The following is a 27,052-nucleotide window of genomic DNA, read 5'->3' as shown; positions in this document are numbered from 1 at the left end:
AACAGAGTTAGGGTTCCCACTCCTGTTCTTGAAGAATGGATTATAATGCTGCAAACATTGATTAACCAGCTTTTAGTGCCCCTTCTTCTAAAGGAGCCCCATTTTCTCTTTCCTACCAAACTCTATCTTCCACTTCAAAAGCAACATAGATACTCTAAAGTAGGGGCGTCAAACATACAGCACATGGAACAGTCCAGCCTGCAGTGTACTGTTTTACATATTAGCAACTTGTGGGACTCCTCCACCAGCTGCCCTAGCACACAACTCATGTGCATCTGATCATCTCAACCACACAGTTAGGCACTGGAACCTAGCGATAGAGGCACAGTGATTGCAGACGAGTGAGGACTAGGGCCAGGACTAGTCAGGCTGCTGCTGCGGTTTGGGCACCATCGTGGCTAGGTAACTTGTGGCTACATATAGCGAGCCACAGGTCCTGATTTTACACACTGGGCTGGGAAAGAAGGGAGTGGCATATGGTACAGCCACAGCCCCATTCTCTCGCCTCCACTCAGAAGGGAAAAAACACCCCGTCTCACCTGTCAGCTCTTTGCAAGAATCTCAAAACTTTGCAGAAGTTCAAGCTCCTTTCCAATCAGCAGCAAAAGAAGTAGCTGAAAGATGAGATTTGAGTGAGACCAACTGTCCTGGTGCAGGGATTACCTTTGAGTAACATGATTGCAAGTATTTTTTGAAGAGCACCACACATTTCCACATATTCTTTTCTTTTTAAGTGATTGAAATGATAGCAAGTTGGACTCAATACCTTTTCCAAAAAAGTAATGTTCATGGAATTGATTTTGTATCTTGCCAGGTTGCTTAGAAAGTCTTGGGCCTAGGCTGTTAAAAGGAGGTGGTAGAAATCTGGATCGCACAATAGTTATATGGCAAGATATTGTACAGCAGATGACAGTGATGGCACACTGCATTTTATGGAGGGGGATAGAGAAGCAGAAAAATCAACAAGTAACTAATATGCAGAATGCTGGAGTTGCATTTATAGTTTAAAAGAAAAATGCAGATGTCAATGTTATGTTACAACTACACAATTATCATAACCTCACGACAGTAGTGTAGGTTCTGACAAGAGAGAACAGCTGAGAGATAGGATTGGAGGAGAGACTGTCCTGGTGGTAGGCATTTTAATGATACTAATCCATACGCCTTGGAGAGGCAGGTGCGTCCACGCCCAGCTCTACTGATCTTGTTGTTTGCACCACTTACTGCATGGATGATAAATTTAACAATTCAATGATTTAGTTTAAAAGTAGTTATTTTGCCTCAACTGAAACTATGCTGCAGATTCCCTGGAGAAAAACAATTCCTACCCTTCAGTACCTTTCTTACAAAATAAGTCTTTTTAAAAGCACTTTTTAAAAAAGAAACCTGGTTGATAGTCTTCACTCTCCATTTTGTACTTTCCTCCTAAACAATGCAGGTTCTTAAAACTGTAGCTTGCAACCCAGAATGTGTGGCGCCAATGAAGTAAATTACAGAAAATGCATATCAATTATGAAATAATTTGTTACTGCTACCGGATGTGAATGAAAAGCCCAATTGGTTGATTTATAAACAATAGGCAGCTGAGGTGAAAGATTACAACATTGAAAGACTGAGAATGGAGAGAAAGATAGTAAGTGCATTACCATCGTTGAATCCCCCATTGTCTGGAACGTTACTGGACCAGCCACATAAATACTGTGACGACAAGAGCAGATCAAAGGTGGGAATGTTGCGGCGAGTATCTCACCTCCCAACTCCCCAAAGCCCCCTACAAGGCACAATCAGGAGTGTGAGGGAAAATTCCCCACTTGCCTGAATGAGTACAGCTTCAACAACACTCAAGAAACTCAAAACCATCCAGGACAAAACAGCCCTCTTGATGGGCAAACTATCGACCACCTTAAACATTCATTCCCTCCACCACAGGCACAGCGTCAGTAGTGTGTACCACATACAAGATACAGCAACTTGCCAAAGCTGCTTTGACAACACCTCCCATATCTACAAACTCTACCACCAAGAAGAATTAGGGCGGCAAGTACATGAGAACACCACCACCTGCATGATAATTCCAAGTCACACCATCCTGATTTGGAACTACTGCCATTTCTTCACTGTTGTTAGGGAAGTTCCAGGAATTTGACCCAACAGCACCATGGGTGTAGCTACACCACATGAACTGCAGTGGTTCAAGGTGCTCACCACCAGCTTCTCAGGGACAACCTAGGGATGGGCAATAAATGCTGGCCTTTCCAATGACACCCACATCCCATGAATGAATAAAAATAAGTACCACAGAATCGCTACAGCACAAGAGGCCGCCATTTGGCCCGCCATCCCTGCACTGGCTCTCCGAAAGAGCAATTTACCTAATGCCACTCCCCTGCCTTCTCCCCGGAGCCCTGCACATTCTTCCTTTTCAGATAACAATCCAATTTCCTCTTGAATGCCTTGACTGAACCTGCCTCCACTACACTCTCAGGTAGTGCATTCCAGATCCTAACCACGCACTGCGTGAAAAATTCTCTCATTTTGTTATTGCTTTTTTTGTCAGTTACCTTAAATCTGTGTTCTCTTGTTCTCGATCTTTCCGCCAATGGGAACAGTTTTTCCCTAACTACTCTGTCCAGACCCCTCATGATTTTGAGCACCTCTATCAAATCTCTTCTCCAAGGAAATCAGTCCCAACTTTTCCAATCGATCCACATAATTGAGGTTTCTTATCCCTGGAACTATTCTTGTGAAACTTTTATGCACTCTCTCTAATGCCTTTGCATCTTACCTAAAGTGTAGCGCCCAGAACCGGACACAATACTCCAGTTGAGGCTGAATCAGTGTTCTATACAAGTTTAACACAACTTCAGAAAGCGCTGGAACTACTCAGCAGGTCTGGCAGCATCTGTGAAGAGAGAAATAGACCTGAAACGTTAACTCTATTTCTTTCTCCACAGGTGCTGCTAAACCTGAGTATTTCCAGCACTTTGTGGGTTTTTATTTCAAATTTCATGAATCCACAGTATTTTGTTTTTATTTAATATAGCTTCCTTGCATTTGACCTCTATATCCCTATTAACGAAGCCTAGGATGTTGTACATTCTATTAACCACTCTCAACCTGTCCTGCCACCTTCAATGATTTATGTACATATACACCCAGGTACCTTCTGCTCCTGCACCCCATTTAGAACTTTACCATTCATTTTATATTGTGTCTCTGCATTCTTCCTGCTAAAATGAATCACTTCACACTTCTCTGCATTAAATTTCATCTGCCACTTGTCCGCCCATTCCACCAAACTATGTCCTTTTGAAGTTCTACATTATCTTCCTCACAGTTCGCAATGTTTCTATCTTTCGTATCATGCGCAATCTTTGAAATTGTGCCCTGTGCACCAAGGTCTAGGTCATCAATATACAGCAGGAACAGCAAAGGTGCTAACACCAACCCTTGAGGAGCTCCACTACAAACCTTCCTCCAGTCTGAATCACATCCATTAACCACTACTCTACATTTCTCGTCACTCAGCCAATTTCGTATCTATGTTGCTGCTGCCCCTTTTATTCCACGAGCAATAACTTTGCTCACAGATCTGTTGTGCAGCATTTGAGAAAATGCTTTTTGGAAGTCCATGTACACATCAACAGCATTACCTTGATTAGCCTTCTCTGTTACCTCATCAAAAAACTCCAGCAAGTTATGAAACCATGATTTGCCCTTCACAAATCCATAACGGCTTTCCCTAATTAACCTGCATTTGCCTAAGTAACGATTAATTTTATCCTGAATTATTGTTTCGAGAAGCTTCCCCACCAAGGTTAAACTGACTGGACTGCAGTTGCTGGGCTTATCTTTACACCCTTTTTTGAACAAGGGTTTAATGTTTGCAACTCTCCAGTCCTCTGGTATCACCCCTGAATCTCAGGAAGACTGGAAAATTATGGTCAGTGCCTCTGCAATTTCCATTCTCATTTCCCTCTGTATCCTTGGATGCATCTCATCCAGTCCTGGTGCCTTATCAACTAAGTACTGCTAGCCTAACCAATATCTCCTCCTGATCAATTTTAAACCCTTCAAGTGTCCGAATTATCTCCTCTTTCACCATGACCTGCGCAGCATCTTATTCCTTGGTAAGACAGATGCAAAGTATTCGTTTGATACCTCAGCCATGCCCCTTGCCTCTATGCATAAATCTCCTTTGGTCTCTAATCGGCCCCACTCCTCCTTTTACCACCCTTTTACTATTAATATGCCTATAGAAGACTTTTGGATTGCCTTTTATATTAACTGCCAGTCTCTTTTCATATTCTCTCTTTGCTTGTCGTTTGCTTTTTCACTTCTGCTCTGAACCTTCTATATTCAGCCTGGTTCTGTTGTATTATCCACCCGACACCTGTCATAAGCACATTTTTTCTTTTTCATCTTAATCTCCATTTCTTCCATCATCCAGGGAGCTCTGGATTAGTTTGCCCTACCTTTCTCCTTTGTGGGAATATACCTTGACTGTGGCTGAACTCTCTCTTCTTTAAAGGCAGCCCATTGTTCAGTTATCATTTTGCCTGCCAACCTTGCCTGGGCCAGATACATTCTTATCCCACTGAAGTTGGCTTTCCCCCAGTTAGTTATTCTTACTCTGGATTGTTCCTTGCCCTTTTCCATAGCCAACCTAAACCTTATGATACAAAGATCATTGCCCCCCCTAATTGTTCCCCTACTGACACTTGATCCACTTAATCCACCTCATTCCCAAGAACCAGCTCTAGCAATACCTCCTCTCTCACTGGACTAGAAACATACTGGTGTAGAAAATTCTCCTGAACACACTCTAGGAACTCTTGCCCCTCTCTGCCCTTTACACTACTACTGCAGTCTATATTCGGATAATTAAAGTCCCCCATTAGAAACACTATAATTCCTGCAACTCTCGAATTTCCTTGCAAATCTTTTCCAAATGGCAGGCAGTGACTAGTGGGGTACCGCAGGGATCAGTGATAGGACCCCAGCTATTCACAATATATATTGATTTAGATGAGGGAACTAAATGTAATATCTCCAAATTTGCAGGTGACAAAACTGGATGGGAGGGCGAGTTGTGAGGAGGATGCAGAGAGGCTTCAGGGTGATTTGGACAAGTTGAGTGAGTGGGCAAATGCATGGCAGATGCAGTATAATGTGGATAAATGTGAGGTTATCCACTTTGGTAGCAAAAACAGGAAGGCAGATTATTGGAACGGCTATAAACAGAGAGGGGGAAATATGCAACGAGACCTGGGTGTTCTTGTACACCAGTCGCTGATGGTAAGCATGCAGATGCAACTGGCAGTAAAAAAAGGCAAATGGTATATTGGCCTTCACAGCGAGAGGATTCAAGTACAGGAGCAGGGATGTCTTGCTGCAATTATACAGGGCCTTGGTGAGGCCACACCTGGAATAGTGTGTGCAGTTTTGGTCTCCTTATCGGAAGAAGGATGTTCTTGCTATAGAGGGAGTGCAGCAACGGTTTACCAGACTGATTCCTGGAATGGCGGCACTGACGTCTGAGGAGAGATTGAGTCAGTTAGGATTATATTCGCTGGAGTTCAGACGAGTGAGGGGGGATCTCATAGAAACCTATAAAATTCTAACAGGGCTTGACAGGGTAGATGCAGGAAGGATGTTCCCGATGGTGGGGGAGTCCAGAACCAGGGGTCATAGTCTAAGGATACGGGGTAAACCTTTCAAGACTGAGACGAGGAGAAATTTCTTCACCCAGAGAGTAGTGAGCCTGTGGAATTCACAGAAAGCAGTTGAGGCCAAAACATTGTATGTTTTCAAGAAGGAATTAGATATAGCTCTTGGGGGCGAAAGGTATCAAAGGATATGGGGGAAAAGCGGGAACAGGTTACTGAGTTGGATGATCAGCCGAATGGCCTACTCCTGCTCCTATTTTCTATTTTTTTTTTTAAACTTGTCCCTCTACATCTTTCTGGCTATTTGGTGGCCTATAAACTATGCCGAGCAATGTAATTGCACCTTTTTTGTTCCTCAACTCTAGCCAAATAGATTCTGTCCTTGACCCCTCTGGGCCTCATCTCTCTCCAGCACTGGAATGTTCTCCTTAATCAAAACTGCCACCCCTCCCCCCCCTTTCCTATCTTTCCTGAACATCTTGTATCCAGGAACATTTAGTACCGAGTCCTGCCCTTCTTTGAGCCAGGTCTTTTATCGCCACATCATACTTCCACGTGACTATCTGTGTCTGCAGCTCACCAAACTTATTTGCCACACTCCACGCATTCACAGTAACCCTAATTTATACTTTATTACTTTCCCTCTTACTCGGCTCCACCACTTTACTATTTCCTGCTCGAGTGCAATCTGTCTGTCCCAATTCTCTGTGCACCTTGGTGTTCCTCTCTTGCATCATCTCCTGGTTCTCATGCCTTTGTCACGTTAGTTTAAAACCTCCCAGTAGCACTAGCAAATTCCCCCCCGCAAGAAAATTTATCCCAACTCTGTTCAGTGCAACCTGTCCAGCCGGTACAGGTCCCATCTCCTCTAGAACTGGTCCCAGTGTCCCAGGAATCTAAAGCCTTCCCTCCTGCACCACCTTTCCAGCTACGCATTCATCTGCTCCAATCTCCTATTTCTATACACTTGCTCATGGTACCGGGAGTAATCCAGAGATAACTACTTTTGAGGTCCTCCTAGCTCATTTCTTACCTAGCTCCCGAAACACTGACTGCAGGACCACATCCCTCTTCCTACTTATGTCGTTGGTACCAATGTGGACTACAACCGCTGACTGTTCACCCTCCCCCCTCAGGTTGCTCTGCAGCTGTTCAGCAACCAGGGAGGCAACACACCATCATTGACTCATGTCTGTGACAACAGAAACATCTGCCTTTTCCCCAAACTATCGAATCTCCTACCACTATTGCTTTTCCAGTCCTCTCTGTGCCCTAGTGTGCAGCTGAGTCAGCCATGGTGCCATGGACTTGGCTCTGGCTGAAATCCCCAGATGAACCACCTCTTTTCTCAGTATTCAGAGCTGAATATCAGTTGGAGAGTGAGACGCACACAGGGACTCCTGCATTACCTGCCTGCTGGTTACCCATTCCCTCTCTTCTTGGATACTCTACATGGATAAACGTGCTATCCACCAAGCTCTCAACCTCACAGATGCGCCGCAGCCGCGCCAGTTGCTGCTCAAGTTCCGAAACCCGGAGCTCGAGCTGCTGCAACTGAAGACACTTCCTGCAAATATGGTTACACAAGAAAGTTACATGCAGTTAAATTTTCTGAATAGTTGTTGAAAAAGCAGCAGTGTTTACAAATACTCACCTCGCACTGATGCTGCTATTCAGGTGAACTACATGAGTGCGCATAAAATAGCTGGATCATCTGAATCATTTTATATGAGGGAAAATATTTTTTAAGTTTCATGAATGTGGCCCATGTCAAGTATCAGAATATTAGATCAAGCCAATATAAAATTAATTTGACACCCCTGCTTTAGAGTGAGTGCAGATAAAAGCAACAAGAATGATCCATGATCTTTTTCACGCTTTAATTACTCGCATCCTTTTTATAACATGCAATTCCATCCAACATTTGAATGCTGCAATGCTATGTTGAGATGTCAATGTTGAAGAACAGAGTATCTTTACCAAAATGGAAAAGATCAGTTAAGTATAACACAAGTCAGGTGCAGAATAAAGCTCCTTCTAATCAGTGGTTTAACTCCAAATTCAGAATACCATCTGTGCAAATTTTTCCCATTTCCTACGCATCTTAATACCCAAGGTCAGTGCCAATATGGACATAATTATAAGCAACTTTGTCCTGTAGGCCTGTACTGGATGATCATCCTCCCCCTCCCACCACCCCAACTAGGAGCAATGGACAGATGCTATTCAGTTTAAAGCTCATCCCTTTCGAACTCCCCTGATGTCTGACATACTTTATCTGAGATTACAAAATTTATCAGCTTATATGAAAAAAAATTTTCATAAGATCTGATTTTTAAATTTATTTTTCACTGGTTAAAATTTTTGGTTAATGTCAATTAAATAATCCTGAAGAATATTCTGAGGATATTTATAGCTGACAGAGAGAAGAAACTTTCAAATCCAGGTTTCTGAAGTTAATCCTGCCCAAGCTAAAATGAAAGACTGGTTTGTTAACCCACCCACTTCATAATCCAATTTTTTCTTTAAGAAAGGCATGTTCATTAAAACAATATTATTTATACTTAAAACAGCAATGGACGGCTTCTACAAAAAAGGACTATGATATTCTGTTACGAGCAAATCAAGTTTAACTAATTTGATTGAGATTTTTGGTGAGGTAACAGGGTTAATGAGGATAATGTCACTGATGTGGTCTACATGGACTTCCAAAAGCTGTTTGATTATGTGGCACTTAATAAGCTTGTCAGCAAAGTTGAGGCCCACGAAATAAAAAAGGGACAGTGGCAACAAGAATACAAAGTCGACAGGAAACAAAAGCGAAGGGTTGTTTTTCAGACTGGAGGACATTAATGAGTTTCCCCAGGGGTCGGTATTAGGGTCACTGCTTTTCTTGATCTATATTAAATGAGCTTGACTTGGGCGTGCAGGGCGCAATTTCAAAATTTGCAGATGACACAAAACTTAGAAGTATTGTAAACTGTGAGGAGGATAGCGAAAGACTTGAAGAGGACATAGACTGGTGGCATGGGCGGACATGTGGCAGATCAAATTTAATGCAGATAAGCGTGAAGTGATACATTTTGGTAAGAAGAATGAGGATAGGCAATAAAAACGATATAATTCTAGAGGGGGTGCAGGTTTAGAGAGACCTGAGGATATATGTGCACAAAATCGCTGACGGTGGCAGGGCAGGTTGAGAAAGTGAATTAAAAAGGCAAACAGGATCCTGGGCTTTAGAAATAAAGGCATTGGGTACAAAAGAAAGAAATTTATGGTGAACCCTTATAAAACACCGGTTTGGCCTCAACTAGAGTAGTGCCCAATTTTGGACACCATACTTTGGGAAGGATGTGAAAGAACTGGAGAGGGTGCAGAAAAGATTTACAGGAATGGTTCCAAGCATGAGGGCAGATTAGAGAAGCTGGGGTTGTTCTCCTTAGAGAGGAGAAAAGGATGAGAGGAAATTTGATAGAGGTGTTCAAAATCATGAGAGATTTGGACAGAGTAGATAGGGAGAAACTGTTCCCAATGGCCGAAGGGTCGAGAACCAGAGAACACCAATTTAAAGTGATTGGAAAAAGAATCAGGCGAAATGAGGAAAAACTTTTTTTATGTAGTGAGTGTTTAGGATCTGGAATGCACTGCCCGAGAGTGCGTTGGAGTCAGATTCAATTATGGCTTTCAAAAGGAAATTGGATAATTATCTGGACAGAAAAGATATGCAGGGATCCAGGGAAAAGGCAGGGAAGTGGGATTAGCTGAGTTGCTCTTACAGAGAGCCGGCATGAATACAATGGGCTGAATGGCCTCCTTCTGTGTTGTAACCATTCTATGATTACTGTGCAATAGAGATTTTGTAGCTCAAAGTTACTACTTGTAGCAAACAAAGACGAGCTTCAAGGGTTCCTACTTTTCACTGGCTATTCAAGGAGTCAACCAGGAACTATTATTGGTTGACAAGCACAGGAGTGAAGAAGACTCGGTGTGAATTAGGACACGAACAGCAGAGTTTTGGATAAGCGTCCACACAATTACTGTAACTACTGATATCAATTTTACAACATATATAATTATGCCTTTAACATCAGAAAATGTCCCAATGCGCTTCACAGGAGTGTGCTATAAAATTAAATACTGAGCCACATAACACATCAGGGAAGATGACCAAAAGATTGGTCAAAAAGGTAGGTTTTAAGGAACATTTTAAAGCAAGAAAGAGGTAGAAAGATAGCGGTTTAGTGAGGAAATTCTAGAGCTTAGGGCCTAGGGCAGCCGAAGGCATGGTCAATAGTGCAGCAATAAAATTGGGGATGCTCAAAAGGCCAGAATTAGTTGAGCGCAGGTATCTCAGAGCTTTGTGGAGCTGGAGGAGGTTATTGAGAAAGGGAGGGGCCAGGCCATGGGGAGATTTGAAAACAAGGATGAGAATTTTTAAAAAACGTGACATTGCTTGACCAGAAACCAATGTAGGTCAGTGAGCAGAGGGTGATAGGTGAATGGGATTTGATGCGAGTAAGGGTAGCAGATTTGGATAACTTCCAAGTTTGAGGATGGAATGTGGAAGGCTATAGGAATAATAAACCAAAAAGATCTTAGCTTTGCAACTTTAATTTTGCAGTTGAGATGAACTTGAACAGTGGACCTCAAATAAAAGAAACTCTATAAATCTTCACATTCCCAACAGCAATCCCTGAAAAGGAATGAGCAGTGGTCAGCTCCTGAGCTACACAGAGTTGAAGGTCAGGAATGAAACATTGGTCTGTGCTAAGTTAGCTGCCCTTAGGTTAGCCAGCAGTTTGTGCTTGGGAAATCAGCTAATGTTCCTGCTCCTAATTTGTATCCAGTGATCCTTACTGGAGAGTGTACACGTTAGATAGGAACAGGAGCAGGCTTGGTTATGATACCCTCCACGGGCAAATAGACTGCTGACACTCATTGTGTAAGCTTACACATCAAATGGCCACCTAGTGGAGGTGCTGGAAAGCCAATGGTGGCTGTGGAAATTCACTCCAAGAGTCAAAGCCTTCATGGAAAATTTGAAGAGTACATATTATCCAAACGATTCTCAAATTCATTGATCTCTAATATGCCACCCTCACTATCAAACTAGATTTTTTTTATATAAACTGTTTTTGCTCTTAGATATTTTTATACTGTTTGAGGAGAGTGATGACAATGATGTCCTTTACTGTTAAAACATTGGTTGACAGAGCTGCACATCCTATCTGTTAAGTGATCCGAGCAGATCGATGTTGATTGTCAGGATTAGCTGAAGAATGGCTGCCAATGTACAAGTTTTTATTTGATAGAATTTTTTTTGCATTAATTTGTATTGGTGCAATGCTTTGTAACAGACTGAGCTGAAATGATACCCAAGAATCAATGTCAATTTCACAGAAAGCAGCTCTGATTTCCACAGCTAAAGATTTTTGCTAGCATGATTAGCTCATGATGTAACATCTGATCCAAAATGACTGCCAGCTCTTCCTTGCACATGACTAGAACATTAATGAAATTCCATTGCTTTTACTGGAAGCGTTGGTGGAAATGTTTATTACACAAAACTTATTAATTTTGCAAAAATAAAGCTTCAGTATTAGCTGAAGGATGAAACTGATAAAGATGATAATTTGCAACTGAACAAATTCTCTCTCAAAACCACAATAAACCCAGGGTGTTCTATAGTAAAACATTGACACTATTAAAATGAGCTGAATCCGCATGCCTTTATTCATTGCAAGAACAACTTGCAATTATCATAGAAAAACTTCATAGCAGGTGTAATTAGACAAAAATAGACACCAAACTGATAGAAATATTAAAAAGGATGACCAAAAGCTTCCTTAAAGAATGGTTTTTAGAGGTGGAGGGGCCAGAAAGCCAAGACGTGGCCACCATTATTAGGAAGAATGGAGGGAGCAAAAATCAGAGTCAACAGAATGTGCATTTTACAAGCAAACAAATTAGAAGTAGGCCACTCGGCCCCTCGAGCCTGCTCGCCATTCAAGATCATGGCTAATCTCACTAACCTCAACTCCACATTCCCACCTACCTCTGATAACCTTTCATCCCCTTATCAAGAAACTATTGACCGCTGCCTTAAAAATATTCAAAGACTCTGCTTCCAGCGCCTTTTGAGGAAGAGAGTTCCAAAGACTCACGACCCTCAGAGAAAAAAATTTTCTTCATCTCGGTCTTAAAATGGGTGACCCTTTATTTTTTAAACAGTGACTCCTAGTTCTAGATTCTCCAAGAGGAAACCTCCTTTCCCCATCCACCCTGTAAAGACCCCTCAGGATCTTATATATTTCAATCGAGTTGCCTCTTACTCTTGTAAACTCCAGCGGATACAAGCCTAGCCAGTCCAACCTTTCCTCACAAGACAATTGGCCCATTCCAGGTATTAGTTGGGTAAACCTTCTCTGAACTGCTTCCAACGCATTTGCATCCTTCCTTAAATAAGGAGACCAATACTGTAACACAGTATTTCAGATGTGGTCTCACCAATGCCCTGTACAAGTGTAGCATAACCTCCCTAACTTTTGTATTCAATTTCTCTCACAATAAACGATAACATTCTGTTAGCTTTCTTAATTACTTGCTGAATGTGCATACTAACCTTTTGCGATTCATGTACTAGGACATCCAGATCCCGCTGCATCTCAGAGCTCTGCAATCTCTCACCATTGAGATAATATGCTTTTTTGATTCGTCCTGCCAAAATGGACAATTTCACATTTTCCCACATTATACTCCATTTGCCAGATCTTTGCCCACTCACTTAACCTATCTATATCCCTTTGTAGCCTCTTGTCCTCTTCACAACTTACTTTCCTACCTATCTTTGTGCAACCATACCTTTGGTCCCTTCATCCAAGTCATTTATATAAATTACAAAAAGTTGAGGCCTTAGCACTGATCCCTGTGGCACACCACTTGTTACATCTGGCCAACCAGAAAATGATCCATTTATGCCTGCTCGGTTTCCTTTTAGCTAGCCAATCTTCTATCCATGCCAATAGGTTACCCTCTACACCATGAACTTATATTTTCCACAATAACTTTTGATGTGGCCCCTTATCAAATTCCTTCTGGAAATCTAAGTACAGTACATCCACTGATTTCCCTTTATCCAAAGCACATGTTACTTCTTCAAAGAATTTCAATAAATTGGTTAAACATGATTTCCCTTTCACAAAACCATGCTGACTCTACTTCATTTACAGGATGTAGGCGTCACTGGCAAGGCCAGCATTTATTGCTCATCTCCAACTGCCCTCAAGAAGGTGGTGGTGAGCTGCCTTGAACTGCTGCAGTCGATGGTGAAGATGCCGTTGGGAGCGAGTTCCAAGATTTTGACCCTGAATCAATGAAGGAATGACGATAAATTTTGAAGTCACAGTGCTGCATGATTTGGACGGAAATATTTAAGGTGGTTCCAATCAAGCTTCGCCTTGGATGATGTTGAGCTCGAGTGCTGTTGAAGTTTAACTCATCCAGGCAAGTGCAGAGTATTTAATTACACTCCTAGCCTTGTGCCTTGTAGATGATGGAAAGTCTTTGGGGAGTCAGATAGTGAGTCACTCACCGCAGAATACCCAGCCTCCGATGTGCTCTTGCAGTCACAACATTCAAGTGGCTGGTTCAGATAAGTTTCTGGTCAACAGTGACCCTCAGGATGTTGATGGTGAGGCAGCTGATAATGCTGTTGAATGTCAAACGGAGATAGCTGAACTTTCTTTTGTTGGAAATGATCATTACCTGGCACAAAATGGTACTTACCACTTATCAGCCCACACCTGATTGTAGCCCTGATCTTGCTGCAGGCAAACACAGACTTCATTATCATAGGAGTTGCGAATGGTACTGAACACTGTGTAATCACTGAACATTCCCCCTTCTGACCTCACGATGGAGGGAAGGTCAATGATGGAGCAGCTGAAGATGGTTGGGTCCAAGACACTGCCCTGAGGAACTCCTGCAGCAATGTCCTGAGTTGAGACATTTGGCTTCTAAAAGCCACAACCATCTTCCTTTGTGCTGTGTATGGCTCCAGCTAGTGGAGAGTTCCTCCTCCCCTCTGATTTCATTGACTTCAATTTTACTCAAGCTCCTTGATGTCAAAGGCAGTCACTCTCAGCTGGAATTCAGCTCTTTGGTCCAAGTTTGGACCAAAGCTGTAATGATGCCTGGAGCTGAGTGATCCTTGTGAAGTGCAAACTAAGTATCGGCAAGCAGGTGCCGCTTGATAGCACTGTTAATGACACCTTCCATCACTTTGTTGATGATCAAGAACAGACTGATGGTGCAGCAACTGGTCTGATTAAATTCGTCCTGCTTTTTTGTGAACAGAATACACCTGGACAATTTTCCACTTCGTTGGATAGATGCCAGTGTCGTAGCTGTACTGGAACAGATTAGCTAGAAGCAAAACTAGTTCTGAAGCACAAGTCTTCAGCACTACAGTCAAAACTTTGTCACGGCCTACAGCCTTTGCTGTATCGTGGGCACTCTGCCATTTCTTGATATCAGGTGGAGTGAATCGAATTGGCTGAAGACTGGCTCCTATGATGGTGCGGACCACAGGAGGAGGCCAAAATACACTCTGCAACAATATTAAGCCAGAAGTGCCAACACTTCAGCCTCGTCTTTTGCATTTGCGTGCTGAGCTCCACTGTCATTGAGGATGGGGAAGTTTATGAAGCCTTCTGGGGAAATTGTCAATGAGACATTCCATAGTGACACAAAGAATAGAGGACTCAATGATTGCCAGATTTTGAAATGGTCCAGATAGTGGATGCAGGCATCAATACAACGGAAGGATTAAAGACAGGTAGGATGAGGATGATTTGGCTATTACAACAGAAGACAAACTTGGAACAGTAATAGGTCAATGAATCCCAAGAGTACCCAAGGAACAGTTCATAGGTGCTTCAGGTATGGCGCCAAGTTTCACTATGAAGTTTACTTCTCAAAAAGGAGAGGCAGGGTACTCGAAATGACACACGGAAAATTCTGAAGAGGAAAATAAAGATAATAATGAATCTGAACAGATTATACTGGTCACAGGAAGTTGTAGTCCTGTGATGTTTTAGTCATGGACTCCTTTAACTGCATAGTAGATGGTACTTGCACTTCAACAGTATGGGGAACAGATTGGCTAAGATGTTATCTTGATTCACCAAGTAGTGAAGATCGTGCCTGGTTAAGGAATATAAAAGTACCACATGCTTTAGGTTTGGTGATGACAGCAAAGAGGTCACTAAAACAGAGCTGTAATTCCATATAAAATGGTTTATTCCAGTTATTTTGCAAGTACAGATGTCGTCTTTAGCAAGATACCTATTCTATTAAGTAAACCTTCTATGAAAAAGACACAAATGAAACTTAACATGGAGCAAAATGAAGCAATTATTTTTGGAAAGTCAGTGGATCTGAATTTCCCAGTCAGGACATTATTGTATTCCCTCAATAAAACCTGATGTTTCTCAAAGCATTTGACGAGTATTAATGGCATCAGTCAATAAGAACCAGAGAGAAAAAAAAAACAAAAGTCTTAAAGTTACATCGACAATTTGCCCACCCTACTTGTCAAAGGTTAAAAATCCTGCTAAAAGATGCAGGTGTGGTTGATGAAGAATGCATGAGGCTAACAGATTATTGAGAAGTGTGAGGTAATGCATTTTGGACGATCTAATACAGGTGGGAAGTATACAGTAAATGGCAGAACCCTTAGGAGTATTGACAGGCAGAGAGATCTGGGCGTACAGGTCCACAGGTCACTGAAAGTGGCAACTCAGGTGGATAAGGTAGTCAAGAAGGCATACGGCATGCTTGCCTTCATCGGTCGGGGCAGGGCATAGAGTATAAAAGGTGGCAAGTCATGTTGCAGCTGTACAGAACCTTAGTTGGGTCACACTTAGAAAATTGCGCGCAATTCTGGTCGCCACACTACCAGAAGGACGTGGAGGCTTTGGAGAGGGTACAGAGGAGGTTTACCAGGATGTTGCCCGGTCTGGAGGGCATTAGCTATGAGGAGAGGTTGGATAAACTCGGATTGTTTTCACTGGAACGATGGAGGTGGAGGGGCGACATGATAGAGGTTTACAAAGTTATGAGCGGCATGGACAGAGTGGATAGTCAGAAGCTTTTTCCCAGGGTGGAAGAGTCAGTTACTAGGGGACATAGGTTTAAGGTGAGAGGGGCAAAGTTTAGAGGGGATGTGCGAGGCAAGTTGTTTTACACAGAGGGTGGTGAGTGCCTGGAACTTGCTGCCAGGGGAGGTGGTGGAAGCAGATAAGATAGCAAAGTTTAAGAGACATCTTGACAAATACATGAATAGGAAAGGAATAGAGGGATATCGGCCCCGGAAGTGCAGAAGGTTTTAGTTTAGGCAGGCATCAAGATCGGCGCAGGCTTGGAGGGCCAAATGGCCTGTTCCTGTGCTGTACTGAAGGACACTGCCACATCCTATTGTCAGCCTTCCATTGGTACTTGACTTTAACAAGGTGTTAAATCGGAATTAATTACAAAATCACAGACTCTGAGCAACTGATAGAAGTAAACAAGGCACCGAGTATCTCAAATTCTCAAGTATTTTGCGATGAAGGTCCTGAGGAACAGAATGCAGTAAATCAAGGGCTGGGTACTGGCAATGAGAGCAATCATGACACACATGACAGAGCTATCACATACAAAGGCCAGTTGCCCAGAGTGGGTGCTCGGGTAACATATTCCCGAATTCTCTAGCAAATGGAGGGATGTGACAAATGTGGGATGTGCAGGAAAAGCTACTGGCAAGTTTAAATATTGGTTGCATGTTCAGGATGATGGCCAAGAAGCGAGGACCATGGACTGGCAGAGTGCAGTGAAAGAGTGGAAAGTAAGAAAGCGGAGCACGAGTACCGATAGCGGGTGTGCAAGTGACTTTCACCGGCACCGGACTGAGAGGCTGGCAGCTGCTGATCTCTGCTTGTTCCAGGTCCCGTTTACCAGGTGGTGGTGGCACCCCTCCACCGCCTTTGCTCGGCGGAGAGTTTCATCTGTTGACTTTTTTTTTAATAAAATAAAACCACCCAGTTTGTATATATTTGTTTACTTATATCAGTTGCTCAGAGTCCGTGGTTTTGTAATTAATTCCGATTAATCATGAGGAGTGTATTAGAACCTGGTGAGAAAGGGGTGTAGGGTTCCCTCTCAGCCTTCACCTGGTCTTACCGTAACAGGGTTTAATTTTAAGCGCACCGTTTTTTTTTAGCTCCCCCTTAGTGAATCCATGTTCACCTCTTCCAGTTATAAGACAAAGAAACTAGCACAAACAGGTTTTCTTAGGTTTAAACGATCGCATACCTGAGAAAAACCCTCCAGTAATGCAAGAGGTAGATCTTGCAATAGTAGTCTTGACAGACTGCAAGTAGACAAAGTGCAAGTAGAGGCTGTAGCTTGAATAGATTAGACAATGAAATAAAGGCCACAAGAGTGTCTCGGAACAGAACCAGAAGTCCATGTGATCACGATGTTTTGGTGGCTGCCAATAAACTTGAGGATAAACTAAGAGGGGTAAAATAAAGGGAATTAGATAGGAAAGAGTTTGGAGTTCATTCTGAGCTACCAGATAAGGGGCAACCAGCTTGGTCACACAGATGGATTTGTACTGAAAAAGTCTTTGCAGATGGGACTTGCAAGGCTAGTTGGTAGGGGTTTTGAAGAGCGACTGGGTGGCACAGATATTAAGAGTGGAATCTTTAAAATCCTTTTAGATTTTTTGGCCACATATTCATGCGAGTGTAGGTCAAGCAACATAAAAGCCACATATCTACTGGGTGATCCTTTTCAGAGAGCAGTGTTTCTGAAACCTCTCAAAGTGGCAGGGAATACAGAAGAAAATCTATGGAAACTAAGAAAATGTTTCCAAAGCCTGAATGCTGCTTCCAGAGTAGGTATTTTTCGGTGGGATCGGTTTTGCTGAAAATAAGTTGTGTTGAACTAAAACCAGATCTCGCAATGTTTTACTGGTATCATAAAAGGGAAGTCAGGCATCTCCACGATGCATGTTGATATCATCTTATGGGGTGGTACTGCAGAAATGTGTTATTAATATGATTACAGTAGAATTTAAAATTGGGAATCATGCATAAAATACATTGGTTTAGATATTAGGTAAAGAGAGTCTGGAATAACTTTGAATCAACAATCCAATGAGACAGTTAATTGTATTAGGTCATCACAGAAAGATGATGTTATATCTAAAGAGACAGAGCAATTGCAAACCTTGATTGGTCAGCTGAACTGGTTGTACGCTCAGACTAGACCACATGCTAGTTTTGAAGTCAAGTACTACAATAAAGCACCCTAAAGTCGAGAACGTTTTAAGGGCAAATTAAAAAATAAATAAATTTGGAGAAATGCTTACTTAAGTTTCCATCCTTAGGTGACTCTCAAAAGAACATTCAACTAGTCATTTTTAACAATACTTGACATGTTAATCTTCATGATTGATATTCAAGTGTAGCTGGTTTCATAATATTTCTTAGAGGTGAGAGAGAGAAATGTTGTCCTTTAGCTTGGGAAGCTAATTTTTTTTTTAAAAAAGGTTGTTAGAAGTACTTTGGCTGCTGAAACACTGGCTCTTGTGCAGACAATGGATATGGGATTCCATTTGTCAAATATTTTAAGTGAGATTTTGTATAATGGGCATACTGAAGATAGCATAACCATTGAATGTTATGTAGATAATGGTTCATTGTGGGATAATATACACTAAAGGAAACGTGGAGTGAAAAAAGTTTACAAATTGACCTTGCTGACTTGAAACAAATGCTGAAGAGAAAGGAAATCTTGAATTAAATGGGTGGATGCAAGTCATCAGCTGTCTGTTTTACAAAAAGAAATGTACGTACAAAGAAATTGTTAGGGGTCCTGGGGGTGGGGGGGGGGGGGGGGGGGGGGTGGTGCCTCACAATGTAATGCTTTGTACAGGATATGGTGGTTTTTCATTTAATGTGTTTGAAATTTTGGTCCTACTTATAGACTTATTTTTATTTTAAGAGAAATGCAATCTTAATTGTATATCAATTGTGTTTAATTACATGCAGGTAGTGGATATTAACTGGGGATTCACTTGTGCCCCTATAAATAGACAGTTTCCTTTATAGTTTGTCCTTTTTTGTTACCGTATGGTACTGGTGCCCTTTCATTAGGGACATCTACTCCCTTCCTTTAATTTGGTACTTCAAAAGACGTATGAATAGACTAAGACTGAAAATGCAGTTGTTGAGTTAAGAGGTGCTTGCTTGCAATATGTAACCATGCAAACTGATTGCACAATGTTCAGCACCATTCGTGACTCCTCAGATACTGAAGCAGTCCATGTAGAAATGCAGCAAGACCTGGACAATATCCAGGCTTGGGCTGATAAGTGGCAAGTAACATTCGTGCCACACAAGTGCCAGGCAATGACCATCTCCAACAAGAGAGAATCTAACCATCTCCCCTTGACATTCAACAGCATTACCATCGCTGAATCCCCCACTAACAACATCCTAGGGGTTACCATTGATCAGAAACTGAACTGGAGTAGCTATATAAATACCATGGTTACAAAAGCAGGTCAGAGGCTAGGAATCCTGAGGCGAGTAACTCACCTCCTGACTCCCCAAAGCCTGTCCACCATCTACAAGGCACAAGTCAGGAGTGTGATGGAATACTCTCCACTTGCCTGGATGGGTGCAGCTCCAACAAGACTCAAGAAGCTCAACACCATCCAGGACAAAGCAGTCCACTTGATTGGCACCCCATCTACAAACATTCACTCCCTCCACCACCGACACACAGTGGCAGCAGTGTGTACCATCTACAAGATGCACTGCAGCAATGCACAAAGGCTCCTTAGACAGCACCTTCCAAACCCGCGACCTCTACCAACTGGAAGGACAAGGGCAGCAAATACACGGGAACACCACCACCTGCAAGTTCCCCTCCAAGTCACACACCATCCTGACTTGGAACTATATCGCCGTTCCTTCACTGTTGCTGGGTCAAAATCCTGGAACACCCTTCCTAACAGCACTGTGGGTATACCTACCCCAAATGGACTGCAGCGGTTCAAGAAGCAGCTCACCACGACCTTCTCAAGGGCAATAAGGGATAGGCAATAAATGCTGGCCTGGCCAGCGTTGCCCACATCCCATGAATGAATAAAAAAAAACAAATGCTTACAGAAGTGTGGTAAACATTGTCTCTAGTTCTATCCTTCACCGACTGGCTTTCTGGAGTATAACAATTCACTCCTCCACCCCAAACTTGACAGTAACTTTCGTCAACATCTGCAGTTCTGCCAGTATGTACGATCAAGTTTCTCTTTTGTCCATAGACCCACCTCCTGCTCCCGTGACCCTATTCCCACTAAACTGATCACTTAACTTCCTCTCCTGGTCCCCATGTTACCCATTATTTTTAACGGCTCTCCCTCTTCGGATGTTGTCCCCTCCTCCTTTAAATTTGCCATCACCCTGCTCAAAAAAATCCTCGACATTGCATCCTTGCAAACTATCATCCCATCTCCAATCTCCCTTTCCTCTCCAAAGTCCTTGAACGTGTTGTCACCTCCCAAATCCATTCCCATCTTTCCAAGAATTCCATGTTTCAATCCCTCCAATCAGGTTTCTGTTCCCACCACAGTACCAAGACAGCTCTTACCAAAGTCACAAATGACAAGTGACCGTGACAAAGGTAAACTTTCCCTCCTTGTCCTTCTTAACCCATTTGCAACCTTTGACATGGTTGACCACACCATGCTCCTCCAATACCTCTCCAGTGTCGTCCAGCTGGTGGGACTTCCATTCTTATCTAATCGTATCCAGAGTATCACTTGCAATGGCTTCTCTTCCTGCTCCTGCATTGTTATCTCTGGTATTCCCCCCAAGGATCTAGCCTTGCCCCTTATTTTTCATCTACATGCTGCCCCTAGGCACCATCATGCAAAAACACACATTAGTTTTCACATGCAAGATGGACATCCAGCTCTATCTCACCACCACCCCTCTCAACTCCTCCACTGTTGCTAAATTATTAGACTGCTAAATTATTAGACTGCTTTATCCGACATCCAGTACTGGATGAGCAGAAATTTCCTCACATTCCATATTGGGAAGACTGAAGCCATTGTTTTCAGTCCCCACTCCAAACTCTGTTCCCTAGCTTTAGACTCCATCCTTCTCTCTGGCAATGGTCTGACATTAAAACAGTCTGTTCCCAACCTTGGAGTCACATTTGTCCCCGAGATGAGTTTCCAACCACATACTCACGCCATCACTAAGACTACCTATTTCCACCTCTATAACATCGCCTGACTTCACCCCGTCTCAGTTCATCTGCTGCTCAAACTCTCATTCATGCCTTCATTACCTCCAGGCTTGAGTATTCCAACGTGCTCTTGGGTGGTCTCCCAGATTCTACCCTTCATAAGTTTGAGGTCATCCAAAACTCTGCTGTCTGTGTCTTAACTCACACTAAATCCCATTCACCCATCAGCCCTGTGCTGGCAACCTAGATTGGCTCCCAGTCAAGCATCATCTTGATTTTAAAACCTCATCCTCATTTTCAATCTCCCCATCTCGGTAACCTCCTCCAGCTGCACAACTCTCGTGCTCCTCCAATTCTGGCTTCTTGAGCATCCCCGATTTTAATCGCTCCACCAGTGGTGGCCGTGCCTTCAGTTGCCCAAGTCCTAAGCTCTGGAATGCCCTCCAAACACCTCTCTACCCTCTATTTCCTCCTTTAAGAAGCTTCCTAAAACCTACCTCTTTGGTCACCCAATGGCTCTTGCGGCTCAGTATATTTGCTTTATAATGCTGTGAAGCGCCTCGGGACATTTATGATGTTAAAGGTGCTATATAAATGTAAGTAGCTCTTGTTTTCTCACAACAAAGCCCAGGATGCCAATAGAAACTGGACTCTATCAAAATAAGCAAAGATCACATGTGGAGGGTGCCCTTCCCCACACCCCCGCCTCCCAACCCCTGAAAGACTAGAGCATCAAAAAAAGGTTAGTGTCGCAAAAGATCACCTGAGAGTGGTTTAGTTGAGCAGGTTTTTTCATTCCATTTTGAATCTTTGTACTACAGTACAGCTTTCATTGTAAATTGATTAGAATAAGAGTCTTTTTAAAAACATTTCAGTTGGATGGGCCAACCTCTCTCCTCAATATTCTCTCTTTCTTGAAGGTGACAACTCAAGCTTGCAACAGTATCTCGTTGAAATAATTATTTCAAGTTCCAGCCTAAAGCTGATATTTCTCCTTCCTAGCCCAAGGACACCAAGGCCAATTGTAGCCCCTGCACCATTTAAATCAGCTGGCGCAGCACAAGCTAAGTATTCAGTCTGAAACCTTCATACTCTATCATGACTGTTACATTTGCACAATAAATCCTGGGCCTGGTGCTTTTAAGTTAACATTCAAGCAGATCCATTCCTATTCAACAAGTATCAGATTGTAAACATTTGTATTATATTCAATGTTAACAATAGTAATGAATTATGATAGGTTTTCAGGTTCATTGAAAATGCTGAAGTTTATGCAAAACTTCTAATTTAAAAACCATATTGGCATCAGTTTCTTCTGTATAACCTGTCTAGAAAAAATATTCTGCTTTCACCTTTAAAATTCTTTTAAAAATTGGGGGAAAAAAAGTTATAAAACTAAGGAATTTTCTTAAAAGACACTAGCTGCTTTAGACTGTTTTACAATGCAAATGATAGCTGAGCTTTTTTCCCCGCATAATGCACTCACAGATAGATGTCGAGCAAACATAAATATCCTACAATATACATGCACAAAGCAAATGTCTAAGTGCCCATCAGAAATGTCCACATACAACCAATGCTTTTGTTTAAAAAAAAAATCTTAAGAATCTAGCATTTATTTGTAAACAATTTATTAGCAAACCCATTTGCATTGTGTTTAATTTATAACCCAAGTATAGCACAATGTATGAAATTGTTCACTATACCTTTATTGTTTTAAATTCTTTTTTCCAGGGATATAGAAAGAGGTTAGTGCAGAAAGTTTCCAGAATTCCAAAGGCAGTGAGAAGTGCACTTAAACTTGATGTTCTGAGCATCCTCAAGGCATTCTCCACCATATCATAAAATCTAAACATCTTAAACCTTTCACTGGACTCCTGACGATATAGATCAAGTAAGGATGTAGCCGTCTTCTTAAGGCCCACATCGTCAACTATGTGATCCTTTTCACTCAATTTTAATTCACAAATCTGTACATACTTCCGAAACAAAGTGTCTCTGATTTTATTTGTATCCATTAGGAATTGTGTGGGAAACAGTTCACCATGTGTCCATGGCCTTCCTGTTTGCAAGTTCGGAGTAGTTTTGAGATTACAATCACTGATGCCAGGGAAAGTGATGCACTTAACTGTAACATGAAAGGAAGAAAGTAATTAGAAATTAAATTTAACCATGAACACAAATCACTACTAAAGAACAACAATTGAGGTTACACATCAATTGCTCATTGTAAAGTTATAAAATTAAAATCCCCTCTCAAAAGGGAAAAACGGAATATGCAGTGATAAAAACTTTATATCATAAAATAAACCAATTCAGACCAAAATGAATCATCAGGACAATAATTTATGTCAATAATAGCTGTAATAGGTAAAATGTCAAACTGGAATGCAATTGCTACCATTACTTTTTTTTTTGCAATATATATATATATACACATACACACACTACAATGGGATTTCCAGACTATTTAGAACAGAAAATTGTCCAATAAGCTCTCAAAAGTAAAGTTAGTTAGGTTTAAAGATGACTGTGCTGGTAAACATCAGCAAAGCTGTGGGCCCTTTCTATCTGACTTAATGGAAAACCCAAGCCTATAGTGTAGGCACGTTTTCTTTGAGGTGTACATGTGCTTGGTTTTCTCAAAAGAAAAGTGATGAACAATTTTAAAATGATGCCATGTGTGTTTGAAATTGGATTTCAATTAAATGGGGTACAAAATATGTCAATATATTTTTAAAACAAAAATCTCACTCCTGAAAATTATTACTGAAATCTTTCATTAAAAAAAAACTGGTTGCATAATAAAGGATTGCAAAAACTGGCAAGTTTTCACTACAGAGGTATTTAAGTATATTCCCACATAATTGTGCTGTTACAAAAATTTCAAACAGGTTTGCTCCAAATTTTAGATGTCATTTAAAAACTATAGAATTAAGCTATTAACCCATCACAACAGTGAAATTTTGTCATTAATATTTCTTGCTCAAAACCGGAGCAAAGATATTTACTCAGCAGTCCTAATTTCTTCCTTAGGTATACATATCAGAATAGAAAAGACATTTGGTGAACTACAAGAAGCAATTATTGGTCTCACACAAAATATTCTTATCCTCCTTCTCCAAGATGTTGACCAAACAGCTGTATATTTCCAATTTATGTTTTAATGCTCATGTTTAAATTTCTACCAACTAGATTAGTGCTTCAATATTTCAATAAGACAAGCTTCAAGCCAGATCTTTTTTTGGGAAGGAAAAAAGATGGTCGCTGTATAACAATACTATATCTGTCAACTAAAATATAAACTTTTTCCACATTGGGAGTGAACTTCCTGATTGAAACATATAGTCATTCCTAAATTCAGTTTCAGCAATCTTTGTTCCTGAGCCTTAACTACCCAACGTGGAAGGATATCAATTTGCTAGCAATGTATCAACAGCCTGTTATTAAAAAGAAAACTAAAGATCAATAAACGAATAAGAAATGAGAACTCACAAGATAAAGGCAGAGAACATGCAAGAATGAAATATCTGGATTTATATTTCAAAATAAGAAACAGTTCACACCAAACATCAAAGTCAGAAGTGAGCTGTGAAAGTCATCAACGTCAAGCACATATTAAATAGACATTTTCAGACACTTATTCTATTTATACCACAAGTTTGTACAATTTCTTATCTGTGTCAAGTATTATTTTTTGGTTTTATTTTGAACTTTGAAAGCAGTTAAACTCCCACAGCATTAAAGCATATACTGCTGGTCACACACATTTCATTATCCATAAAGTAAACAGTTTGTGAAGCTTTCAGATGAACTACATATAACTGCAGTTAATGCATTCAAGTGGAACAACTGTCATGCTAGGCCCCCACTTGCCAAGAATGAGGCACATTAATTTTGTCATGAACATTGACTTTAAACTGTTACTGAAGTGAAGAAAGGACTTGTTAAACAGAGCAGCTGTGGCTGGAAAAGACATTTGCATATTAACAGAGGGTGATTGGAAGGACAAAGGACACATTCAATCCATGATGGCCCTTGATCGCCAGGTATTGTGTGTAAGAGCAGCAATCCAGAGACTGCTAAAGTGATACAATCCAAGACGTGGTCAGATCGGTTAGTCACATATTTAAACTGCTTGGCAACCTGGGATTTTCTAAATTGCACAGTTTGAACAGAGAAAGACATTTTGCTCCTGGACTGGGAAGATCTCGCCTGTCTGCTCCCATCTCTTTCTCACAAGCCTCTGAATCCAAAGAGAGAAAAGTCTCCTACAGCGAACAAGGTTTAAGAATACTGGGCCCCAACAAAAAGCAAGATCTACCTACAATCAAGGACTCTAAAGTGAGCTTGAAGAACCATAACAAAAACTCTTAAGATATTGTCTCAAACATTTCCATTTTATTTTTCTTCTACTCTTTTCTGTCACTATTTGCATGTATCGCGTATGCATGCTAGCGTGGGCGCGTCATGTATCCGTAAGCGTTAACCGAACTGGAGTTTAAGTTTAATAAATTTAAACTTTTCTTCTTTGAACCTAAGAATGCCTGTTTGTGCTAGTTTCTTTGCCTTATAATTGGAAAGCGGTGAACAAGGATTCATAAAGGGGGAGCTAAAAAAAAGTGTGCTTAAAATTAAACCCTGTTATTGTAAGACCAGGTGAAGGCTGAGAGAGACCCCTAGCCACCTTTCTCACCAGGTCATAACATAACAGCACTGTAGTCTGCATATTGATATCTTAAGATGTTATAGAGTTTATCAACATTTCCCACTCCTTATAAGAGTCAGTAAGGGTTGAGGGAATGGTATAGATTACACATCCCCTTTCAATGAGACTATCAACCAACTCCTTTACATTTGTTACTAATCACTGCTCATCTAAGGTTACACACTCAATTTCAAATCCTGTCAGAAGTACAATCTATTTGGATTGATTAATCAGATGCTCTTTCAATATTAGCATTAAAGCTGCTTTGAAACAAATTAGAAACACATTTAATAAGTCTCATCTAAGACATGTCTGTCATTATTCAAAGCCTACATATATAATCAGTAGTTTACTGTTGGTTTAGAAGTCATAGTTGTTGTTTTCTCAGACCCTGACTATCTGGTCCTTTGGCTGTGCCGATTTAGATCACATTCCCACAGGATGTGCTTGGCAGTAGCCTTAAAAGGTCAGGAAACACTGCTCCATTTTAACTATCATAAATTTGTTCCAGACCATCTTGAGTAGTGCTACAACCTGCTACTTTGATTATGTGCTATACAAATTATATCCCGACCTACATGGTCTAGCATCATTAACCCTAATCTATCTGCGGAAACTGAACACCAGAACTAGGCTCTGCAACTTCAAATTTAATAGGTTAAATCCGAATTATGCTCCGAAGTAAAAAGCTTATTCGTCAGAAGACAGGACTCTCTCCTGGTCCAACAAAGATTAACTGTCCCTATCAACTTGTAACCATTAAACGTTCGAAATTAAGAAAATTTCAATTTGAACTACAAATTGATTCATCGTATTACAGACTCCGTGCATCAATTTCCTGACTACTCAGTTCAGTGCTGCGTTTGACGGATATTTTTAAAATTAAAACAGAGACAGAGGCTGCACTGGGCATTGCCATTTCTGTTGCTCCAGAAACAAAAATATAACGCTAGCTACTGGAACATAACAAACCCACATTGAGTCACAGCAACACTATGTAGGCCCACTGCCACTTGTATACGCTGCACTCTAATGTGATGCCGCCATCTTTGGTTCATCAAGCAACACTAGCATCTCAATTAGAGACATTTTCACTCCCTCTACGATTTGTCTTTCTCGTCACAGCCCCGAGTATGGCCGTGTTATAACAATGCTGATAGAAGATGCGGCACAGTGAGACACTCACCGCGCAATAATGTCCATTGAGAGATGGTTAACGAACACACTGACGTACCTCCACCTCCAGCAGCACATTATCCAGCATCTGCTCGCCCTCTCATTGGCTCTCGCCAGTTTCCGGGTCCGCGAGCTCTGGAAGCCGTTGAGCCCAGGAACCGGCGCACCTGCGCACTAGGTTGGGAGAAGCCGA

General features: G+C 41.5%; 1 protein-coding gene across 2 annotated transcripts in view; it reads right to left on the bottom strand.

The window, feature by feature from the left end:
• Window positions 1-27,006, bottom strand: part of spata2 (spermatogenesis associated 2) — a 46,784-nt gene extending 19,778 nt beyond the window's left edge. Inside the window, exons 1-2 of one of the 2 annotated variants that reach the window (XM_068048203.1) lie at window positions 26,918-27,006; window positions 22,682-23,103 (exon numbers count right to left, since the gene is read on the bottom strand). In XM_068048203.1, coding sequence (XP_067904304.1) covers window positions 22,682-22,993 — 312 coding nt within the window. In that variant the 5' untranslated portion in view covers window positions 22,994-23,103; window positions 26,918-27,006. Of the gene's footprint in view, window positions 1-22,681; window positions 23,104-26,869 lie in introns of both variants that reach the window. The other variant, XM_068048202.1, reaches the window with a different exon arrangement.
• Window positions 27,007-27,052: the final 46 nt, after the last annotated feature.

The sequence above is a fragment of the Heterodontus francisci genome, chromosome 16 (genome assembly GCF_036365525.1).
Source record: "Heterodontus francisci isolate sHetFra1 chromosome 16, sHetFra1.hap1, whole genome shotgun sequence".
NCBI lineage: Eukaryota > Metazoa > Chordata > Chondrichthyes > Heterodontiformes > Heterodontidae > Heterodontus > Heterodontus francisci.
The sequence above is the reverse complement of the archived record's forward strand: the minus strand, read 5'-3'. Positions and strand labels throughout refer to the sequence as shown.